This window comes from Notolepis coatsorum (genome assembly GCF_963971535.1).
Source record: "Notolepis coatsorum genome assembly, chromosome: 1".
Lineage (NCBI taxonomy): Eukaryota > Metazoa > Chordata > Actinopteri > Aulopiformes > Paralepididae > Notolepis > Notolepis coatsorum.
The window spans coordinates 83,869,701-83,893,225 of NC_140165.1; the positions used below are offsets into that span (position 1 = coordinate 83,869,701).

General features: G+C 45.8%; 1 protein-coding gene across 1 annotated transcript in view; it reads right to left on the reverse strand.

Moving 5' to 3' along the window:
- The window catches only part of LOC311240642 (voltage-gated potassium channel subunit beta-2-like), a gene marked incomplete at both ends in the record, with an annotated part of 226,876 nt that overhangs the window by 19,125 nt on the left and 184,226 nt on the right, over positions 1-23,525 (reverse strand). The window contains one exon of the mRNA XM_084329214.1: positions 15,371-15,491. Coding sequence (XP_084185340.1) covers positions 15,371-15,491 — 121 coding nt within the window. The remainder of the gene's footprint in view (positions 1-15,370; positions 15,492-23,525) is intronic.

The following is a 23,525-nucleotide window of genomic DNA, read 5'->3' on the forward strand; positions in this document are numbered from 1 at the left end:
GACCTTATAGACCACATAGACCTTATAGACCACATAGACCTTATAGACCGTATAGACCACAGACCTTATAGACCACATAGATCTTATAGACCACATAGACCTTATAGACCACATAGACCTTATAGACCGTATAGACCACATAGACCTTATAGACCACATAGACCTTATAGACCACATAGACCGTATAGACCACATAACCGTATAGACCACATAGACTGTATAGACCACATAGACCGTCCACATAGACCTTATAGACCACATAGACCGTATAGACCACATAGACCGTATAGACCACATAGACCTTATAGACCGTATAGACCACATAGACCTTATAGACCACATAGATCTTATAGACCACATAGATCTTATAGACCACATAGATCTTATAGACCACATAGACCTTGTAGACCGTATAGACCACATAGACCTTATAGACTACATAGATCTTATAGACCACATAGACCACATAGACCTTATAGACCACATAGACCTTATAGACCGTATAGACCACATAGACCGTATAGACCACATAGACCTTATAGACCACATAGACCTTATAGACCACATAGATCTTATAGACCACATAGACCTTATAGACCACATAGACATTATAGACCGTATAGACCACATAGACCTTATAGACCACATAGACCTTATAGACCACATATATCTTATAGACCACATAGACCTTATAGACCACATAGACCTTATAGACCGTATAGACCACATAGACCTTATAGACCACATAGACCTTATAGACCACATAGACCGTATAGACCACATATACCTTATAGACCTTATAGACCACATAGACCGTATAGACCACATATACCTTATAGACCTATAGACCACATAGACCTTATAGACCACATAGACCTTATAGACCGTATAGACCACATAGACCTTATAGACCACAGATCTTATAGACCACATAGACCTTATAGACCACATAGACCTTATAGACCACATAGATCTTATAGACCACATAGATCTTATAGACCTTATAGATCTTATATACCACATAGACCTTGTAGACTGTATAGACCTTATAGACCACATAGATTGTATAGACCACATAGAACTTATAGACCTTATAGACCTTATAGACCCTCCAACTCCTTCACCATCTTCAGAGCGGACCGTACAGAAGCCTCCGGGAAGAGCATCGGCGGGGGTCTATGCCTGATGACCAACAACGGCTGGACTAGCCCCAGAGGTGAAGATACTCTCCCGTTCATGCTCCCCCGATATGGAACACCTCACGATCCAATGTCGCCCGTTCCATCTTCCACGCGAGTTCACTGCAGTGATCATGACTGCAGTGTACATTCCCCCCCAGGCGAGCGTCGGCAGGGCGCTAGCGGAACTACACGACCATCTGAACACACACCAGATCAAGCATCCAGATGCGGCCATGATTGTAGCCGGGGATTTTAATCAGGCGAATCTGAAAAAAGTCATGCCGTCTTTCTTTCAGCACATCGTCTGCTCCACAAGGGGAGGAAATACACTTGACCACTGTTACACCCCGTTCAGAGCCGGATACAAGGCTGTACCGGCCCCACCATTAGCGGGAGCGACGAACACGTCGGATCATGCCGCCATCTTGTTGGTCCCCGCTTACAAACAGAGATCACGTGACGCCGTCGTGTCACGTGAGGTAAAAAAATGGGACGACCAATCAGAGGCCACGCTTCAGGACGCACTCGATGACGTCGACTGGGGAATGTTAGAGAGGAGCACCAGTGACGTCAGCAAGTTCACAGACACTGTGGTGTCATTCATAACAACGCTGGCTGATAGTATTGTCCCCACAAAGAAGGCGAGGGTGTTCCCAAACCAGAAACCATGGGTGGACAGTACTATTAGAGCAGCCCTGAACTCTCGCACCACTGCTTATAACCTGGGCAGAGAGTCAGGAAACATGGAAGAGTACAAGACAACAGTCTACACTCTGCGCAAGGCTGTTAAAACTGCTAAGAGGACGTATGCCGACAAGATGGAGGCACAAATGGCACAGAATGACACAAGAGGCTTATGGCAAGGACTGAGGGCTATAACTGACTACAAAGTCAGCGCCCCCTCAATGGGGAGCGACGACGCCTCCCTTGCGGACCAGCTCAACACCTTCTACGCGCGGTTTGGTGCAAACAGTGGCACTGCTAGCTCAACGGCTAGTGACGTCACCGGTGCGCCGGCTGTTGTGGAGGGGGGGGGCATCCGCGGGGGGGCGGGGACGCTCTCTCATTGACGGTACACAGTGTGAGAAGAGCATTTATGCAGGTGAACACCAGGAAGGCGGCTGGCCCAGATGGAATAACAGGACGCATACTCAAGTCCTGTGCTAACCAGCTAGCCCCTGTGTTCACCACCATATTTAATCGATCCCTGAAGGAGTCAGTGGTCCCTGCCTGCTTCAAGATGTCTACCATTATCCCGGTACCAAAGAAACCCTCCCCAGCAGGTCTCAATGACTACAGACCGGTGTCACTCACCTCTGTGGCCATGAAATGTTTCGAGAGGCTGGTCAAGGATCACATTTGTGCCTCCCTCCCCAGCGATATGGACCCTATGCAATTTGCATACAGGCCAAACAGGTCCACTGACGATGCGGTCTCCCAAGTACTGCACAGCACCCTCTCTCACCTGGACCGTCAGAAGGGGGGCTGTGAGACTGTTATTCATTGACTACAGCTCAGCGTTCAACACCATAGTCCCCACCAGACTGGTGGACAAGCTGATCGAGCTGGGTCTGAGCTCCGCTCTGAGCGCCTGGGTACTGGACTTTCTGAGTGAAAGACCCCAGGCGGTCAGGGTGGGGGGTCAGACCTCCAACACCATCACCCTGAGCATCGGGTCCCCCCAGGGCTGTGTTCTGAGCCCCCTGCTGTACTCACTATACACACACGACTGTCTGGCCAAGTTCAGCTCCAACTCCATAGTGAAGTTCCCAGACGACACGTGGTGGTGGGGCTGATCTCGGACAACGACGAGAAGGCCTACCGGGAGGAGGTTGAGGTACTGGAACGCTGGTGCCAGGACAACAGCCTGCTCCTGAACATTGGTAAAACCAAGGAGCTGATCGTGGATTATAGGAGAGGACAGCAGGAGACACACACACCACTGATGATTAACGGGGCTACCGTGGACAGGGTGAGCAGCTTTAAGTACCTGGGGGTCCACATCTCAGAGGATCTGACATGGTCAACACACATAGACACAGTGGTAAAGAAGGCGAAGCAGCGCCTCTACTACCTGAGACAGTTAAGGAAGTTCAGAGTATCGGGGAAGATACTCCAGTCCTTCTACTCAGGAGCTGTAGAGAGCATCTTGACCGGAAACATCACTGCCTGGTATGGAAACAGCACGGCACAGGACAATAAGGCCCTACAGAGAGTGGTGCGCTCAGCCGAGCGTACCACGGGTATTGCACTACCTCCCCTGCAGGTTCTATACAACAAGAGGTGCAAATCCAGAGCCTGCAGAATAATGAAAGACCCCCACCACCCCAATAACAGCCTGTTCCAGCTGCTGAGGTCAGGCAGGCGCCTGCGAACCCCAGCTACTAGGACAGAGAGGCTTAGGCTCAGCTTCTTCCCCCAGGCCATCAGAGCCTTGAACAATGAACATTGAGTGCCACAGAACACTGAACTATCCACACACAAGCACACATGAGCACACACACGACACGCACGCTGTGCACGCTCATACACTAGCAGCCACTTTAACACTTTAACATGAGCGGGCACACACTCATGCCGCACACACCCACTTATGGCCAAAAGGAAAGGCCACTTTAAATTAGTATAACAACAGTAACAGTGTATTGCACTACCAAAGCTACCTAACATGTCCTATATGCTCTGTAAATAACTATGTACAGATACCGAGATGTCACACCATGTTACCTGTTACCTGTTTATTGCACAATGTTGTTTTATTGGATTCTATTATATGTTGTACCACTGTATTGCACATCGTTGCGGGCAAGACCACCCGCATTTCATTGTATACTTGTATGCCGTGACACATAAAACTCTTGACTTGACCTTATAGACCACATAGATCTTATAGACCTTATAGACCACATAGACCTTGTAGACCACATAGACCTTATAGACCACATAGACCGTATAGACCGTATAGACCGTATAGACCACATATACCTTATAGACCACATAGATCGTATAGACCACATATACATTTACATTTACATTTAGTCATTTAGCTGACGCTTGTGGTAACCTTGACTTCATAATTTCATGATTTCATAATCAAAAATGTTAGATTAACCCAGGAAACTGAAAGTATCTGTAGTGATGGTAAATAGAACAGTTGGCGAGGGAGCCATTCCAACCCCCCCAGGAAACCAAACACCTAGACATGTGACAGTTGAGCACAGCAAGAAGAGACCAAAAGCGGAAATGCCTCTGTGAGACCAGAGTAATGTGGTTGAATCTTTACAATAATAGATTCAGAAAATACAAAGTGTCAGTTTGGTAGATGGGGTTTTTGGGATGGCTCTTGTGAATTGAATAGTATTAACCTAAGAAGCACTGACGATACTGGGTTGATGTTGCATCAACACGAGCACTGTTAAGGCTGAAGTCATCAGACCTCATCATGTTGAAAATCACCGGGCGACACCTCTCTAATGACAACATTGTTTACTCAGTCACACACCACAGAAAAACGGTGACTCAGTAAAACCCAAGGACAGTTGCCTAATCAAGAGAAGGTCACAGGAAATAATTGCAGTATATTAGTTTAGAATGAAAACAATGTTGGAATAATAAAACAAGAGTATAGTAACCTATTAGAAAAGTAACTTACAGAAGAACCAAATAGAAGGAATGTTAACATGATTGATTCATTCAAAGGAGGCCATCTGTCCACAAAAGGAGGGGGCTACCCGGTTGTTACAGGCACACATACGACCAAGAAGACACCAAATGAGGACTGCCTGTGTTTAGATATTTGTGATTGGTGGAACTAGGCTAAGAAAAGTGAGGTCATGAAATCTATAAGTATTGGAACAGTAAGAATAGAGAGGTAGGCCAGCTCAGCACCCGCCACACACCACACCCAGGGGGTCTGAGTCTGGTCTCCACCACCACCACCACCGACCATGGTCTACTTTGTCCCTATGTGAGTAGAACTGTATATGGAATAATGTGATAACTAGAGTAAGATGCCTATCTTAGGCCCAGGTTTTATCATGTGGTGACAAAGAGTACTATGGTCTTATTTCATTAACATAACATGACTAAAATGTATGTACAATACTGTCTTTTGATGTAAAAAGCCAACGAGGGCTATTGTGATTTACCTGCATCAAATCCTTTTGTACAATCATGTATTATGCTTGAAGTGTCCTGTGTGTAACCAATGCATTATTCCACTCGGCCCACGCTGCAATTAAATGAATATTGGACCATAGCTGCTGGTTGTCTGGCTGTACACACTTATTCTCTACTGGCTAAATTTGGGAGCTCAGATGAGGACCATGTTTTCTATCACACTGTGATCTTTCCCTTCCTCTAGTTAGCAACCTCACTACTGTGCTGTAATTAATGGATATTCATATAGGAATATACAACAATTGGTGCTGTTTTTAAGACTCGTTCTGATTTGTTCACATAATGAGCATGCAGAGAAAGAGCCGGGGAGTTGGGAATTTGCAGTACAGAGTGGTGGCTGTCTGGAGGAGGGGGAAAACGTGGGGTGAATAGGAATATTGGTCGTGTAGCCACAGTAGGACCCAGGGTGGATAGGTGTATTTTTTGCTTACAGGACTGGTGGTGATGTTAGATTAGGATGTCCAAAACTGAACCTGCTTATTTTGAGTTGTATTACAGTGAATGCGAGCAGCGTGTTTGTGCAATGTCATTGTGAGCAGGAGGATGAAACGAGCGATTTTTTTTTTGATTATATAAGAGCGGCAGCCGACGAAGAGTTATTAGTCATATTTTAGGGACAGGCTAGGGCTGATGGTTAGGGGCGCATTTTGGAAAAGAGTGATGAGGAATCTCTAGTTAGGAGGCGACGTGCAGGAGCAGGCCTGAGTGAGGGAAAGTGTACGGATCTGTATGTCTGTCTGGTGAAAGCAAGGGTTTAGTTTAGGTAAAATATTTAAGGGAGATGGAGTCGGGTGGTAGAAAATGGAAAGTCACAGATATGCGGGAAGGAGACTGTGAGGTGGCTAGGTGGTTAAGGCGGGGAAGCCAGACATAATGAAAAGAATGTAGTGTAGAATTAGAGAAATGGAGTATAGTGAGTGTGTGATAGTGGGAATTCTATACCCTGTTAGTGGGTCGAAAATTGGTATTATTAAGTATATGACTGGGCTTGCCGCTCGGAGGTACTGTGTATGACGCGGGAGATGGAAAATATGGGGTATTTAGGTAAAGGACACGAGTGGATGTTCAGTGATCAATTTTTAGATGGGAAGTCGGCTTACACAAGAATCCAAGGTTGATAGCGTTGCGCCATGTAATCGGTGTCTCGTACGGGGGGTCGGGTTTGTTTGTAATTATGTATTTGTGTATTTGTGTAAAATGTATGTGATTAGTAGCAAGCTTGACGAAGGTTGTTATGTTGTGACGTGGATCGGATCAATACTAGTCTGGAGCGAATCGTATTAGAGGTTGGGGCTAACTAGTTTAGCTCGGTGGAGGAGATGCGGTATTCTAGAGATGTTAGAGCGACAATGTGAAAAAAATTACGAAACGCTGTGTGAGCGGTTGTTGTTAGGAAGCGAGTCGTGGCGTTCGTTGAGGTGATTGGTGTCATTTTAGTGGTTAAAAATGATGCGGTAACAATTGTGTACGAGAGTATCGTGAATGAAAGAAGTCGCATGATGATGACGTCATGGTATTGAATGGGGAGTGTGTAACGTTCGCGGCGCGCGGGGCCAGGCAGAGAGAGAGGTAGGAGAAATGATTAATGTTGATCTGTGTAACGGCGTTGGTATATGAGAATGTTTTTAAGTTCTTTTACAATAGTTTGTTCTTTTAAAGTGGGTATTTAGACATGTGTAAATTGTTTATTGTTAGATTGGTACTGGGCGGAGTGAATGAATGTACGGATCTTGAACGTGGCATAACTTGGGGCTTCCGGGTTCGCATGGAACCTCGCATGGAAGCTGGCTAGGCTATTAGCTTGCATGCGGCGGTTTTGTGAGTTTGCGGGCGACATATGGGATGATTAGAGTATGAGAAATAGTGTTTGGGGAGTAGTATTGGGCATGGTTAGGATGTCGTGGCAGATTTTGGTTGTCGTTGCAACGTTATGGTGACGCTACTGCGCATGTGCGGATCGTTTTTCGTTCATTTTCGCTCAGGGGACGGTGGTAGGTGTGGATATTTTTGCTTTATGTTATATAATTAACCTGGGAGTGGTTCTGTTTATGGTTGTTATTGCTATGAGTACGCAGGGGTAGAGATAGGTGACGTTATCAGTGGTTGGTTTAAGGGAGGAAGTTGAGAATGGGTTGCGGACGTTGTCAGAGTGTAGATGATTTAATATACATGCCCATAATTAGGCTGGGATTCATAAAACCGGCTGAACTGCGTAGGTTGTATTATTGTCTTTGATACATAGGGGTATATTTTTAACCAAGGGGGTTATACTGCAAAACATTGCAGTGTGTCTATCAGTAGGGAATGATTTCGTTTGCCTGTGACCGAGTTAGACACACAATTTAACTACTCTGGGTAAATGTATCATTTAACGGTGGGAACAAAATATATACATTAAGTCTGTGGGGGAAGCAAGGTTGTTTTATACAAGGGTATGCCCTTACCAAGGGGGGTAGTTAGGTTGTAATTTTATTACTTAGATGATGTTGTGTTAAAAAAGTAATTGTTTTAATCTGTGTGACATGTACAATTGTGAGCTTAGAATAATGATGTTGTGTTTGACTGGAGTTTAAAATGTAACTTGATAAAAAAATGTTTGTATAGGATACATTGATGTTGAGATGTCAGATTTAAGTTACACTGTTGGAATAATGTTGCTGCAAATCTTTAGATGTAGGCTTGTTGATATATGTATTTTGTTGCATTGCTATGTTGAAATACTGTTAGAATGTTATATCTTTATTGATTGCAGAATCCTTGGGTCACAGTGGGATAATAGTGACAGGGGGTTTGTTTAGTAGCTGTTTTGATGTAAGATTGTGTTTTAGCAGTTATTATAAATGATTTGTGTGTGTAATGACTAACCTTTTGTTGAATTTCAGGAGGGTCGATGGGTGGTAAAGCAATTTAGGGAAGGTCACGGAAACTCATAAAGAGTGACCCGGGCTATCTTTACTAAGCAGTAAACGGCCCAAGGGGGGCCAAGCAGGGAGTGAGACTGGACGCAACAGGAGAGAGGTCACAGAGGTGAAGATAGGAGTGTACGGTTGTACAGCTGCAAACAGGGAGACGGAATGGAGCTAGGCAGTTTGAAGCAGGGGAAGTAGAGGTTAGAGGTGAAGATGCAGAAGACAGTTGTAAAGTGATGACAGTTATTTTTACGACGGGGGAGAGGTTGAGACAGAGAGCGGCTAATTTAAGGAGAGGGTAGGAGACTGTTGAATAGGAGCCAAATCAGATGAGGTTATTTACATTTGATTAGGGCGGCCTGTTTGATTGAAGGAATAACCTGGAGTTATCACCAGTTCTAGCAGGCTGGGGTGACTTCAGGTTGAAGAAGAGGTTCTGCTAGACCTTTTTGAGTGCAGAGATTAAAAAGAGATGGTATTAGCCTGATAATGAGTGTAGCCTGATGAGAGAGCAGAAGAGGGAGGAACAAACTAAACCATTGTCGGTCTGTGGTTGATTAATGAGTTGTATGAGAGAGAGTTTTGGAAGTGTTTGTTTAGTTTCAAATGATCAGTGTGAACGGTAGATGATTGTGTGCCAGGTGGTATGCAAGTGTGGGAGCAGCGTGAAAGTATATGTTTATAATATGAAGGATGGAGATGATCTGTGTGGCTGAGAATGAGAGAGAGTGTTGGTTAGTTTGTGTGGTTGAGAGATTATTTTGTATAAAAGGGATTTTGATGCAGGAGTGAAGGAGTGAGCGATGTCATTTTTTGATTTCAGTTCATATCATTTGAATGAAAAAGTTTGTTTTGGTTAAGGTAACAGCCACTGCTCAGGATGTGTGGATGATGTTGAATTGTGATGTTTGATTGGTTTTTGCTTTTATTTCTTTTCTAACTCTAAATGTTCAGGATCGAATGAATGTGACTATGAGAAATTGGATGAAAGCGTTTGATTAGGTCATATTCAAGGTTTAAAGTTTTATTTTTGGTACAGATACTACTTTTATTTAAATTTAATTTTTGTATGTATGAGTGAGCGTGAATGTACATTTGTAGGTTTATTTTCTAAGTGTTTTGATCTGTAGTTGTGTGGACTCAAAGCGGTTTGAATAGGAACCTGTAGGGGTGATTGTGCAGTCTTGAGAGGTGTCAAAGTCAATGGGATGTTGAATGGATGGTTTTGGAAAACCTGGTTTTATTTTATTTCATTGATTTACTGTTTTAGGTATGAATGGTAGTTTTTTATGTAAAAATTGCAAGGCATATGGTCGGAAGATGTGTTATATTTGAATATTTGGTTAATTGTTTGGTTTTTGTTTTTTCCCAAACTGTGTTACATGATTTGGCGGGAGAGGACTGTTGAAGGCTGGGATACATTGGAACAGATGGAGGCTGGGATGCATTGGATCAAATCAATGACAGTTAAGTAGTGCCACCACGATTTGCATATGGAATTAATGGCTTCCCTTATTAAGTATGTTGACATATTGTGTAAAAAGTTTGCTCTGTGCTTGTGTCTTCAACAGCTCGGAAAAGGGAGGGGAAAGGCAGATCGACGCTGGGAGAGACATGAATACATTTCATTAGAGCGGTAATTTCATTTTTCCCTGTTACTCTGCAGTCCAAAGATGGTGAGAGAATTCTTGTACACAGAGACCCCTGCCTGTACAGACCCCATGCGGGTGGGGCCAGGTTGTAAAAACTGAACAGATGTGGTTTGGAGGAACTTCCACGCTATAATCGTCTGACGACGGGTTGTCATGAGATAATCGATGACTGGACCTGGGATGACCTGGCCTGGGAGGGCGGGGTCAGTCTGAAGACTGAGCTGACAGTGTGTGAACAAGGTTCTCTGGGGAGTTGTGGTTGGACTGCAGGGGACAGGGACGAGACTGGATAGGTACTGATGGGCTTTGTCTTGTGCACATTGATTTGGTAGGGCGCAAGCAAAGAGCGGATAAATAACACAACGCAGGGTCAGATGAAGATGCATTCACATAAGTGAGGAGATGGCCAGAGTGAGGAGAATGGGTGAAAGAAAATTTTCGTTGAAATTCTGTTTTCCTCTGCCAAAACTGAGCTGTGGACACAAGAGGTGGTAAGATTATGACCATTATGTGTGTCATAAAAGGGGGGAGGATAGGTGGGAAGCAATTGATTGAGTATGCAGATGTGATTGTACTAGCTTAAGGAAAAATAAGAAGAGATTATTTCAGAGAATGAATGTAAAATGGGAAAAAATTGTGATACTAATGGATCTTGTCTCCCCAGATCATGTAAACGGATACTGTAATTTAAAAAAATTGTGATTGATTAGACTTTAAATGTGTAATGTTTAGATTAAATTGTTTTAATTGTTTTTAGCATATTCAACGTGCCCAGAGGAACGAGGCCGGATGAAAGAGTGGTAAACACTGTTTCATTTAAGGCAGAGTAGGTTAATTGGGGTTCTGGATGAATGGGTCATTTGGATTCCCCGGGAGGGGGCCATAGTCAGGGGAAATGTGGGAAAGAAAAGAAGAAGACAAGAAGGCCAAAATTGATGAGATGTACCAAAGAAGAATGGAAAAAAAAAATTGAGAAGAAAAATTGTGAAAAAATTCAAAATTTATGATTTTTGTAATTATGTAAAATTTTATGGCTAGTATGTATAGAAATTATGTCAAGATAATTGTAATATGACATTAGTAAAATGTCAAAGGGAGGAATGTGGTAACCTTGACTTCATAATTTCATGATTTCATAATCAAAAATGTTAGATTAACCCAGGAAACTGAAAGTATCTGTAGTGATGGTAAATAGAACAGTTGGCGAGGGAGCCATTCCAACCCCCCCAGGAAACCAAACACCTAGACATGTGACAGTTGAGCACAGCAAGAAGAGACCAAAAGCGGAAATGCCTCTGTGAGACCAGAGTAATGTGGTTGAATCTTTACAATAATAGATTCAGAAAATACAAAGTGTCAGTTTGGTAGATGGGGTTTTTGGGATGGCTCTTGTGAATTGAATAGTATTAACCTAAGAAGCACTGACGATACTGGGTTGATGTTGCATCAACACGAGCACTGTTAAGGCTGAAGTCATCAGACCTCATCATGTTGAAAATCACCGGGCGACACCTCTCTAATGACAACATTGTTTACTCAGTCACACACCACAGAAAAACGGTGACTCAGTAAAACCCAAGGACAGTTGCCTAATCAAGAGAAGGTCACAGGAAATAATTGCAGTATATTAGTTTAGAATGAAAACAATGTTGGAATAATAAAACAAGAGTATAGTAACCTATTAGAAAAGTAACTTACAGAAGAACCAAATAGAAGGAATGTTAACATGATTGATTCATTCAAAGGAGGCCATCTGTCCACAAAAGGAGGGGGCTACCCGGTTATTACAGGCACACATACGACCAAGAAGACACCAAATGAGGACTGCCTGTGTTTAGATATTTGTGATTGGTGGAACTAGGCTAAGAAAAGTGAGGTCATGAAATCTATAAGTATTGGAACAGTAAGAATAGAGAGGTAGGCCAGCTCAGCACCCGCCACACACCACACCCAGGGGGTCTGAGTCTGGTCTCCACCACCACCACCACCGACCATGGTCTACTTTGTCCCTATGTGAGTAGAACTGTATATGGAATAATGTGATAACTAGAGTAAGATGCCTATCTTAGGCCCAGGTTTTATCATGTGGTGACAAAGAGTACTATGGTCTTATTTCATTAACATAACATGACTAAAATGTATGTACAATACTGTCTTTTGATGTAAAAAGCCAACGAGGGCTATTGTGATTTACCTGCATCAAATCCTTTTGTACAATCATGTATTATGCTTGAAGTGTCCTGTGTGTAACCAATGCATTATTCCACTCGGCCCACGCTGCAATTAAATGAATATTGGACCATAGCTGCTGGTTGTCTGGCTGTACACACTTATTCTCTACTGGCTAAATTTGGGAGCTCAGATGAGGACCATGTTTTCTATCACACTGTGATCTTTCCCTTCCTCTAGTTAGCAACCTCACTACTGTGCTGTAATTAATGGATATTCATATAGGAATATACAACACGCTTTTATCCAAAGCGACTTACAAGTTCTGTGCGACAAGACAGCAAGAAGGGTATAACTCTATCAGCTGAGTAACAATGTTCATCAAAGTGTTGCGTGTTACAGTGTAGGTTAGTTTATTAGGACAAGTGCATGACATTAAGGTTAGTCGGGGTTAGATTTTTTTTTTTTTTTTAATCATTTCAGATAATGGTTGATATACCTTATAGACCACATAGACCGTATAGACCACATAGACCTTATAGACCACATAGACCTTATAGACCACATAGACCTTATAGACCGTATAGACCACATATACCTTATAGACCACATAGATCTTATAGACCACATGGACCTTATAGACCACATAGATCTTATAGACCTTATAGATCTTATAGACCACATAGATATTATAGACCACATAGATCTTATAGACCACATAGACCTTATAGACCGTATAGACCACATAGACCACATAGATCTTATAGACCACATAGACCTTATAGACCACATAGATTTTTTTTTTATCCACTTTTTCTCCCATTTTTCTATATTTTCTCCCATCCCAATTTCGTATCATCCAATTCAACCCTCCCCTGTCACGAACGCTGTTTCTTGCCTCCCAAAAGCCGGCTGCAATGTGGACTAAGTCATACATAGCACAAGTCCCCTCCGGTACTTGAGGTAACAGCAGTCGCATCTTTTCACCTGCGCAGCTCGATCTCTCAGTGGCGAGGAGTAACGCGTGGGAGGCTCACGCTGCCCCCGACACTTCCTGATTCTACTGTGCAGGCGCACCAACCGACCTGTAGGAGTCGCTGTCCACAACGCCCGATCCCCACCCATCAGTTTCCCACCCCCTAATACGGCCAATGTGTATTAGTATGAACGACCAGCTAAACTGAAAGCAATGTGGAGCGCTGGGCTCGAACAGGCGAGATCACATAGATCTTATAGATCACATATACCTTATAGACCACATAGACCTTATAGACCACATAGATCTTATAGACCACATGGACCTTATAGACCACATAGACCTTATAGACCACATAGATCTTATAGACCACATAGAATGACTCATCCCAGTGTCGGGTCTAAATGGCTTAGTACTGTCGACATTACACTGCTTGTAGTAGTAAATCAAATAGCACTTTGTGATCATTTTCTGTAATTTTATTTAAAGAAATATGCTATCTGTTGCAGCTGCACACTTTTCCACAAAAATAGCATATTTGGATAAGTGTGACCATTTCTCAAACTGAAAATCATGTATCTGCTTTTTTTAATACAGAAAAGGATCACTAAAGTGCTATCTGTTGCAGCTGCACTGTTCTCCATAAAAATAGCATATTTGGATACGTTTGACCATTTCTCAAAAACAGAAAATCATGTATTTTTTTTAAATACAGAAAAGGATCACCAACTTACCATTTCTCAAAAAATATAAATAAATACAGAAAATAAGCACTTGTTCACTCAGTGGACATTTCTAGCTCAATGCGAGGTCTGCTGCTGGCTAATAATACTGTCAATACGTGGGGAGATCTTTGACAAGGCAACACGCATGTCATCCTCAAGGCTCAACTTGGCCCTATATTTTGTTTTCAGAGCTGTCATGGATGAAAAGCCAGCTTCACACAGATATGTGGTGCTGAATGGTATCAACACCTTAACTGCTGCATCATGAGATACTTGGTACTCAGCACCACACTCTGAAACTAGCTCTCCAGGTGGTATCAGATGAGATTTCAATGAGATTTCAATGAGTTCTTCCAAGAGTTTGGATGGAGATGTGTCAGGAAGCTTTGTCTCAATGTTGTCTGTAAAGGTTTTTTTATCCAGAGTAACTTGGTGATCCTTTTCTGTGTTTTATTAAATAATGATTTTCAGATTTTGAGAAATGGTCAAACTTATCCGAATATGGCATTTTCATGGAAAACAGTGCAGCTGCAACAGATAGCACTTTAGTGATAATTTTCTGTAATCCAAAAAGAATAAAATTTTTTATTGTTTTATTTATTTATTAAAAAAATAATTATCTCAGGCAGCTCTCTGCCGCGGCACCCCTGTTGAGAACCGCTGGTATAATAATAACTTTATTTGTTATTTGTGTGGTATAGACCACATAGACTGTACAGACCATATAGACCAGTGGTTCTCAACTGGTCTAGCCTCGGGACCCAACATTTTCCTTAGTCATTAAGTCGCGACCCAAAATTTTGAACCACTATGATTTATGTAAAAAAAAAATTGCAGTAATACGCAATCTTTCAAAACATGAAATAAACACAAAAAAGTGCAACAAAAGTGCAACTATTGCTAAAAACCCAATGAAATAAAAGAATAATAAATAATATATGCTTCTTAGCAGATTTCTTAGCTTAACATAACAGACCTAAATTTGGGGGAACTAATGGGATAACTGAGGTTGCAACAAAAGTGCAACTAGGGCTAAAACCAAATGAAATAAAATAATAATAAATAATATGCTTCTTAGCAGATTTCTTAGCTTAACATAACAGACCTACGTTTGGGGGAACTAATGGGATAACTGGGGTTGCAACAAAAGTGCAACTAAGGGCTAAAAACACAATGAAATAAAATAATAATAAATAATATATCCTTCTTAGCAGACTTCTTAGCTTAACATGCAGGGAACTAATGGGATAACTGGGGATGATGTTTGCTCCTGACAAGAGTCTCAAAGTCTGGGGTGATGGTAGACAAAGCAACTCTGAGGTCATGCTCAATGTCCAATCTGTTCCTCTGCTTTGTCTTCAGCTGGACCAGAGCTGAGAAGCCACTTTCACAAAGATAGGTAGTGAGAAAAAAAAAGTAAAAAAAAGTAAAATGGCCCCGCGACCCACTTTTGGGTCGCGACCCACCAGTTGAGAAACACTGATATAGACCACATATACCTTATAGACTATATAGACCATACAGACCACATAGACTGTACAGACCACAAGAAGCATGAAACAGGTTTAAAGGTACAAACCTATTTTATGGTACAGCTCAGGGAGGTGGAGTTCCACTTTTTCTCGCTGGAAGTAATGATACTCTGCCTGTTCACACACTGGAGGAACCAGATTAAACTGTCTGGCTACTGAGTACGCCTCCTAGAGAGAGAGAGAGAGAGAGAGAGAGAGAGAGAGAGAGACAGAGAGACAGAGTAAGAGAGAGAGAGAGAGAGAGAGAGAAAAAGAGAGAGAGAAAGAGAGAGAGATAGGGGAGAGAGAGAGACAGAGAGGGAGACAGAAAGAGAGAGAGATAGGGGAGAGAGACAGAGGGGGGAGAGAGAGAAGAGAGATAGGGGAGAGAGACAGAGGGGGAAAGAGAGAGACAGAGGAGAGAGAGACAGAGAGAGATAGGGGAGGGAGAGAGAGAGAGAGACAGACAGACAGAGAGAGCGGGAGAAAGAGAGAAACACTGTTCACACTCTCAGTTGTCCTTCCAATCTTCTTATATCCCACCAGGCTTTAATCATATGATCATATTGTCACTTTGTCACTAATCTTCTTTTGTTGTGAAGTAAACAAGAGACTCATAAGGACTCCTAAAGATTCTAAGTCAAGCTGTTGTGAAGGGTCAGATTAAACCGAATATATGTATTTATTTATATATATATATTTAAATAGTATTTGTATATCGTTTGATATCCCCTGTATATTCCTTGTACAATATGCACTGAATATCCCTTTAGTCTACTAAACAGCCCATAATAGTTTCATTCTACCATTGGACGAGAACCTGGCGCCATCAGCCATACCCCTAGGTTCAAGTTCAATCGTGCCGCCCAACATGTCGTGGCAAGCCCCGGTTCCGCGTAGGAATACGTCTGGCGAAATACGAATGGTACTATTTGTTCATAGCGCATATATATATGGCGCAAGTAAAGTAGAACTTTCTTTTAGTCCAGTTCTTTACCCTCTAACAGAGTAACAGACGCGAAGCCTCACCCACGACGCACGTGTGGTGTAGTAAGGCCTACTTGGCCTCAGAATAGGCATTGAGATATCGTGTGGATTAATAGTTGAATAGTCATAGTTTGGCACTATACCGTCGAGTTGGACGTATTCTATTAAGCTAATAATAGTCTATTTATGTATGGTGCATCGTTCGGTTAGAGTTGTAAAGTTATCAGTACCCCCATCGTTCCTGACGTTATCTGGACGCTTAACCAGGCTGGGCAGACCACTAGTGGTGCTTGCATCCGAGGAGCTCCGGGCCAGGGCGACTGGACCTGTATATTGGATTACTCTACCCGGACGACGGCGAGCCTTCCACGGCTTGGATTATGCTTTGGGTGCTTTGATTATTCCATGGATAACGGCCAACACTGCGGAGTGTTGGAACTACCCCCCGGAGAGGACTCCAGGTGAGACGGCGCTCTACACCAGTGAGGTCGCCTCACGTCTCTCCGTTGTGGACCGGCAGCTACCGTCCACCAGAGGGTCCAGCTGTATTCGTCTGCGGACCGAGATTCTGTGGGCACCGTGTTCAAGACTTTGAATTCTCCCAAGAAATCGTCGGCCAGATGGGATACCGCCAGCGTCTTCTCTAACCCCCCCCTCCTACTGTCTTACAACCAGCGGGACCCCCCCCCCCCCCTTAGTGTATCCAGCTATAATCATTTAGGTACCATCGCTATAGTTTCCTAAATATCCAGGTTGTATACTTACTCCCTGCGTAACCAGAGATTGGACATTCAATGTTGATTTGCCTACGAATACTCATTTGCCATACAAGTGCATTTCAAATCATAAGTGTAAACAAGTGAACGTTGTATATACCTTTTGCTATATTAAATATTCGATTTGTACATTTGTGTGGACTTCGTTTCATCAGGTGGGAAAGTGTTCATCATATTTATATCATGTACTGGATGGCCAGAAGTTAAAGTACAAGAGGTAGTGGTATTAAATACCATATCTAACAATACAGTCAGGGAATTGTACCCTTCAGTTACAATTGGTCCTTCGAGCCGGAGGGTAACTAGTGTAATATTAATATAGTGTTATTAATATTGAAATGGCCTATGATGAACACTCCACGAAACGGTCCTCCTAACCTAGAACGCCCGCGGCGCAGACGACAGCCACCTCAGTACTTAGAGGATTACACTGTCAGTCAACTACCTAGCCTTCGACAAACGGTAAACGCGGTAAAAGTAGAAAGTAAAATTATGTCTGACCTTAACGACCAGGTTTCCCCGACCACAGAGGCCCTAGTAGGTCCTAATGTAACTGACCAAGCTCACGGTGGGGACCAGGAGGGAGCTGACATGCCTTTACCCCCCGCCACTACCGAAGAAGTAGTCCCCGACCAGCCCCGGGAGGAAGACAACCCTACAGAGAGAGAACTCTGCACGGAAGAAGAGGAGGAGAGCGCCGAGGAAATAGAGCTCCAGGACTCCCCAACGAGTACCCCCAGGAGCGGCTCACGCAGGAGCGGCTCACCTCCACAACCGCCTTCCCCCAGCGAAGCGGAGAGGATGCTACAACAGGCGTTCCTCGTCAGCCTGACAGCCTCTACCGAACGCGATCGACTTCAGGGTGAACGCGATCGTCTCCAAGCACAGGCGCTCAGCGAGCGCGAACAACTCCAAGCGCAACAACGGAGCGAAGAAGAGCGCACACGCCTGGAGATGAGACGCCTTCAGACGGAAGAGAATATGGCAAGAGACCGGGCCGACGCCCAGCGCGCCGCTGCCGGTGCCCAAAGAGAAGCAGATCTCACCAAGCGCGAAGTCGAGCGCGACAAGTTACAAGCGCAGCTAATGGAGCAGCTGATCCGCAAGGCAACACCCTCTCCCTCCGCCAGGGGTTCAAGGAACTCGTCGAGACAACAGTCAAGGGCAGCGTCTCCTCAACGAGCAAGCGACCCTGAACTTGACCAACAGACCGAGCCTATACCCCCCGCAGACCCCCTTCCCAGACCGGTTCAAGCGAGACCCAGCTACAAGGAAGGAGCGGCATACACTGCGGAGAAGCTAAATAAACGATTACAGGATCTGGAAGATCTGATAGAGGAAGAAGAGGGAGAGGAGGAGAACCAAGCCCGACGACAGCACAGTACTCCACCGGACCAGGAGGTCCAGTACAGCCCAGGCTATACCCCCGCGGCGCTGCGCTACAGACCCCCGACTCTATTCACGGGTGAGCACGACGCACGACCAGCCCCGAGGAATAGCACCTGGACCAGCGGGCCATGGTACCCTGTCAGTACCAGCCCACAGCGAGGCGCAAGAGGGGACTCGCCCAGGAGGTCTCTCCCCCAACGCTCGCCGATGTATCAGCCATCCACGGCGTCATACATTGCCACGCCGTCGTTTCCAGACTTCGCCTATGAGAGTCGAGCACAGTACACGGAGCTCCGGATGTGCTTAGAGACAATGATGGTGGATGTCGCTGATGAACGCCACAAGTATGCAATATTACTGAAGCACCTGAAAGTACCGCGAGCGCACAATATAGCGCTAGCCTATGCCACCTCTTCGACACCATACACAGCGGCCCTAGCGGCGCTGGACCAGAGATATGGACGTATATGGGATTACGTAATCCAAGAGATAAGGCATATTGATCGCCTACCCCCAGCCACGGACAATCGCTCATTAGACGACCTGTCAATCAAAGTGCAGTCCCTGGTAGGGATGCTGGGAGCGCAACGGGAAAAGGGCATGCATGAGCTATACGCCAACTCTAACGTCGAGAGGATTTTGGAGAAGCTGCCACCCGCAAGACAAGAGCGTTTTAGGCGGCAGAGAGACTACCGGGATCCCAACGGCCCCGAACCATCCCTCCTTGATCTAGCCGACTTCCTGGCGAGAGAAGTCAGCAGCTTACGACTGGATACATTCGGGCGGAGCACGCCAAGCTCCAGAGAGGGACCCAGGAGAATAAATGATGGAAGAAGATCGGTGACTGTCATGCACCAATCAGAGTCAGTACCGAGCAGTAAGAGCCACAGTACCCCCTCGAGAAAGGAGAAGTGGAAGATAGTGTGTCCCTACTGTGAGAAAGAACACTGGCTGTCACAATGTGACCTATTCACAAAGATGAATGCAGAAGAAGTGAGTCAATGGATAAAGTCCAACAGGCGCTGTTACCGATGTGCGCGACCACACATGGCAGCCGAATGCCGCCTAAAGAAAAGGTGCAGTCGGTGCGACGGAGCCCATCTAGATATACTACACGAAAGTAACAGAAGACGGCCTCCACCTGCACCACCGAGCGGCACCAAGGCAAGTGTCATGTACATTGACCCCGCCAGCAGCAGCGGCGCCCAAGTGCTCTTAAAGGTAGTCCGTGTGACATTGAGCTACCAAGATAAAGTCATGGACACTTACGCCGTCCTTGATGACGGGTCAGAGAAGACCCTTCTGCTCGCGTCCGCTGCGGCCCAGCTGGGACTGCGGGGGAGCAAGAACGAAATGACGATTCGGACAATAAGAAGAGATTTAAAGACGATAAAGGGCGAGAATGTCTCCTTCACTATCGCAGCAAACGGGCAGCCAGAGCGACGGTATAAGATTACAAATGCTTTCACCAGCCAAGAAATAGGACTATCGCAGTACACCTACCCCATCGCCAAATTGATGGATAAATATGTGCACCTGCGTCAATTACCTATCCCGCTCATAGACGGCGCTACCCCGACCCTGCTGATAGGCTCCGACCATGCAGAACTCATAGTCCCGATTGACCGGGTCCATACAGGACCCCGAGGCTGTCCTGCAGCAGTCGAGACCCGCCTAGGGTGGACCCTACAAGGCCCCCTCGCTAAATCTCTCAACCGAACAGCAGCCACTAGCTGCCTCCACTCCAGAACGACAGAAGAAGACACCACTCTCCTGCAGCATGTCGAGAGGCTATGGACACTAGAGACAATGCCCTTTAAGAACGAAAAGAAAGATATTCGTTCTAAAGAAGACATTTACGCCATCAACCTACTCGAGCAGGGGACAAAGAGAGTCACAGTCGGCGGAGTGATGAGATACGCAACTCCACTCCTGAGGCGAGAGGGAATGCCCACCTTTCACGCAAAGAAAGACGCCACGGAGCGCTATCTATTGAACACAGAGCGGTGCCTAGCCAAAGACCCCGCTCAAGAGCGTGTGTACCGCGCTGAGATTGAGAAGCTAATCACAGCGGGACACGTAACAAAGATTGACATTAAAGAGGCCGATCAGACGACCGAATCATGGTACGTGCCGCATCACAAGGTCCATCACAACGGCAAGGATCGCATTGTGTTTAACTGCAGCTACCAGATCGGATCCCAAAATCTGAATAAAGAGCTCTTGCCCGGCCCCACACTCGGCCCCTCCCTACTAGGCGTGCTACTGCGCTTCCGCCAGGACAAGGTGGCTATCAGCGGGGATATCAAAGGGATGTTCTTGCAGGTGAGACTAGTAGAGGAGGACAAGCCCCTGCTGCGGTTCCTATGGAGAGAGAGGATCGGAGATGAGAACCCAGCCATCTACCAGTGGGAAGTACTCCCCTTCGGAACCACATGCAGCCCGTGCTGTGCTACATTTGCACTACAGAAACACGTCGCAGAGGACCCAGCAGCAGATGAAGAGGTCCAACACAGTGTGAAGAACAGTTTCTACGTGGACAACTGTTTACAAAGCGTTTCGACTCAAGAAGAAGCCGAGGCTCTCCTAATCAAGTTACGCGCCTCCCTGATCAAAGGCGGCTTTGATCTCAGGCAGTGGGCCAGCAGTGACCCGCACGTATTGCGCAGCCTCTCCCTCGCGGACAAGGCTGCCAGCAGCGAGACCTGGATGGCGACCATCCCGGGAGAAGCCCAAGAAATGACACTAGGACTAGTCTGGCGCTTCAAAACAGACTCGCTCCACTATAGACACAAACCCTTGGCTCCAGAGCAGGGAAGGTCGACGGCGATACCGACCACCAGACGGAGTGTGTACAGAACACTCGCCAGACAATATGACCCGTTGGGATGTATTCTACCTTACACCACCAGGGCAAAGATGATTGTACGAGCACTATGGGACAAGGACCAGGGCTGGGACGACCCAATACCCGCACACCTTGCCTCAACATGGAGAGAGTGGGAGACGGAACTCCGCTCACTCCCAGGCGTCAATATACGCCGCAGCTACTTCCCATCCACAGTGAGGCCAGAGACATGCGAGATTGATCTACACGTCTTCAGCGACGCCTCCGAAGTAGCCTATGGATCGGTGGCCTACTTGCGTGCCCAAGAGAAGGGAGGAAAGATACACACTGCTTTCATCCTGGCCCGCTCAAGAATAGCCCCACGTAAGCAACAATCTATCCCACGTTTAGAGCTCTGCGCAGCCCTAGCAGGAGCGCATCTAGCCACGTTAATCCAACGTGAACTCACCATTCCGGTGCACAGAACAATCTTGTGGTCAGATTCCACGACAGTACTCACATGGATCAAGTCTGATTCATGCAGATACAAAGTCTTCGTGGGAGTCAGAGTCACCGAGATTCAAGAGTTAACAGAAGCAGCGAGCTGGCGGTATGTGGACACCAAACACAACCCAGCTGACGTCATCACCCGGGGAATGTCTCTGGATGACCTCACCCGTCGCAACATCTACAGCGACGGACCAGAATTCCTCAAGCTCCCGGAAGGAGAGTGGCCTACGCCCACCCCACGGGAAGCAAGTAACGAGGAGGCTGAGAACAAGAAACCTATGTTCTGTGGACTGAGCACAGTCGCCTCCACAGACCCCAACATAGATGACTGCATTACCCTAGAGAGTGCGCAGCAGAGGACATTCCTGTGGCACCACCCAGAGATTCAGTCCACCACTGACATGTCAGCAGCTGACTACGAAGAAGCAGAACTTCTTCTACTACAACGAGCCCAGAGAGACTCGTTCCCCGATGAGCTAGACTGTCTACAGGGAGGAAACCCCGTCCCATCAGACAGCAGACTGCTCCACCTGGCACCCGAGAGTGACGCCCATAATCTCATCAGAGTGGGTGGTCGCCTGCGGAGAGCCCCCGATCTACCGGATGACATTAAGTACCCGATAGTCTTGAACAGCCGACACAAGGTCACAGAGCTGATCATAAAGAAATACGACGAGGATGTACACCACGCAGGAGCAGAGAGAGTCTTCGCGGAGATCAGACGTCGCTATTGGATACTGCAAGGGAGAGAAGCAGTGCGGCGCTTCCAGCGAACCTGTCTAGACTGCCGTAAGTGGCGCGCGCAGCCCAGCATACCACGGATGGCTGACTTACCCCCCTGTCGCCTCCGACTCGGCGACAAGCCATTCCACTCCACAGGCATGGACTGTTTTGGCCCGTTGTATATAAAGAGAGGAAGAGGAACCGAGAAGCGGTGGGGTATTGTATTCAAATGCATGACCACCAGAGCGATACATATCGAGCTCCTTCCGACCATGAGCACAGACTCATTCCTTATGGCCTTCCGAAGATTCACATCACGGAAAGGAAAACCGTCTACATTGTTGTCTGATCACGGGACAAACTTCAAAGGCGGAGAAAGAGAGCTGAGAGAGAGCTTCCAAGCTATGGGCCCAGAACTTAAGACCCACCTCGCTCCATCCCAGATTGACTTCCAGTTTAATCCCCCGAACGCACCCCACTTCGGTGGAACCTGGGAACGAGAAGTACGTTCTATAAAGACAGCCCTGTACGCCGTGCTTGGGGCCCAGACTGTGGCGGAGGAAGTCCTAATGACAGTCCTCACGGAGATCGAGGGAGTACTGAACTCAAAGCCCCTCGGTTACGTCTCCAGTGATGTAGCAGATGTCGACCCAGTCACCCCCAACACACTCTTAATGGGGCGGCTGGACCCTGCGCTACCCCAGACAATGTACAGGCCTGAAGAAGCGAACGGCCGAAGAATGTGGAGGTACAGTCAAGTACTAGCTGACAAGTTTTGGAGCAGCTTCCTACTCCACTACCTACCGTCTCTACAGACCCGCCAGAAGTGGGTAAAAGAGAGAGACAATTTGACAGAAGGAACTAGGGCTGGGCGATATAACGATAACGATAAATATCGCGATATATTTTAATAATCGATATCGAATATCGGGAAAAAAAAAATCGATATATATATAATTTTTTTTTTTTTTTACCTGCAACAGGGCAGTTTTAAAACCAGAGACAGTGGAC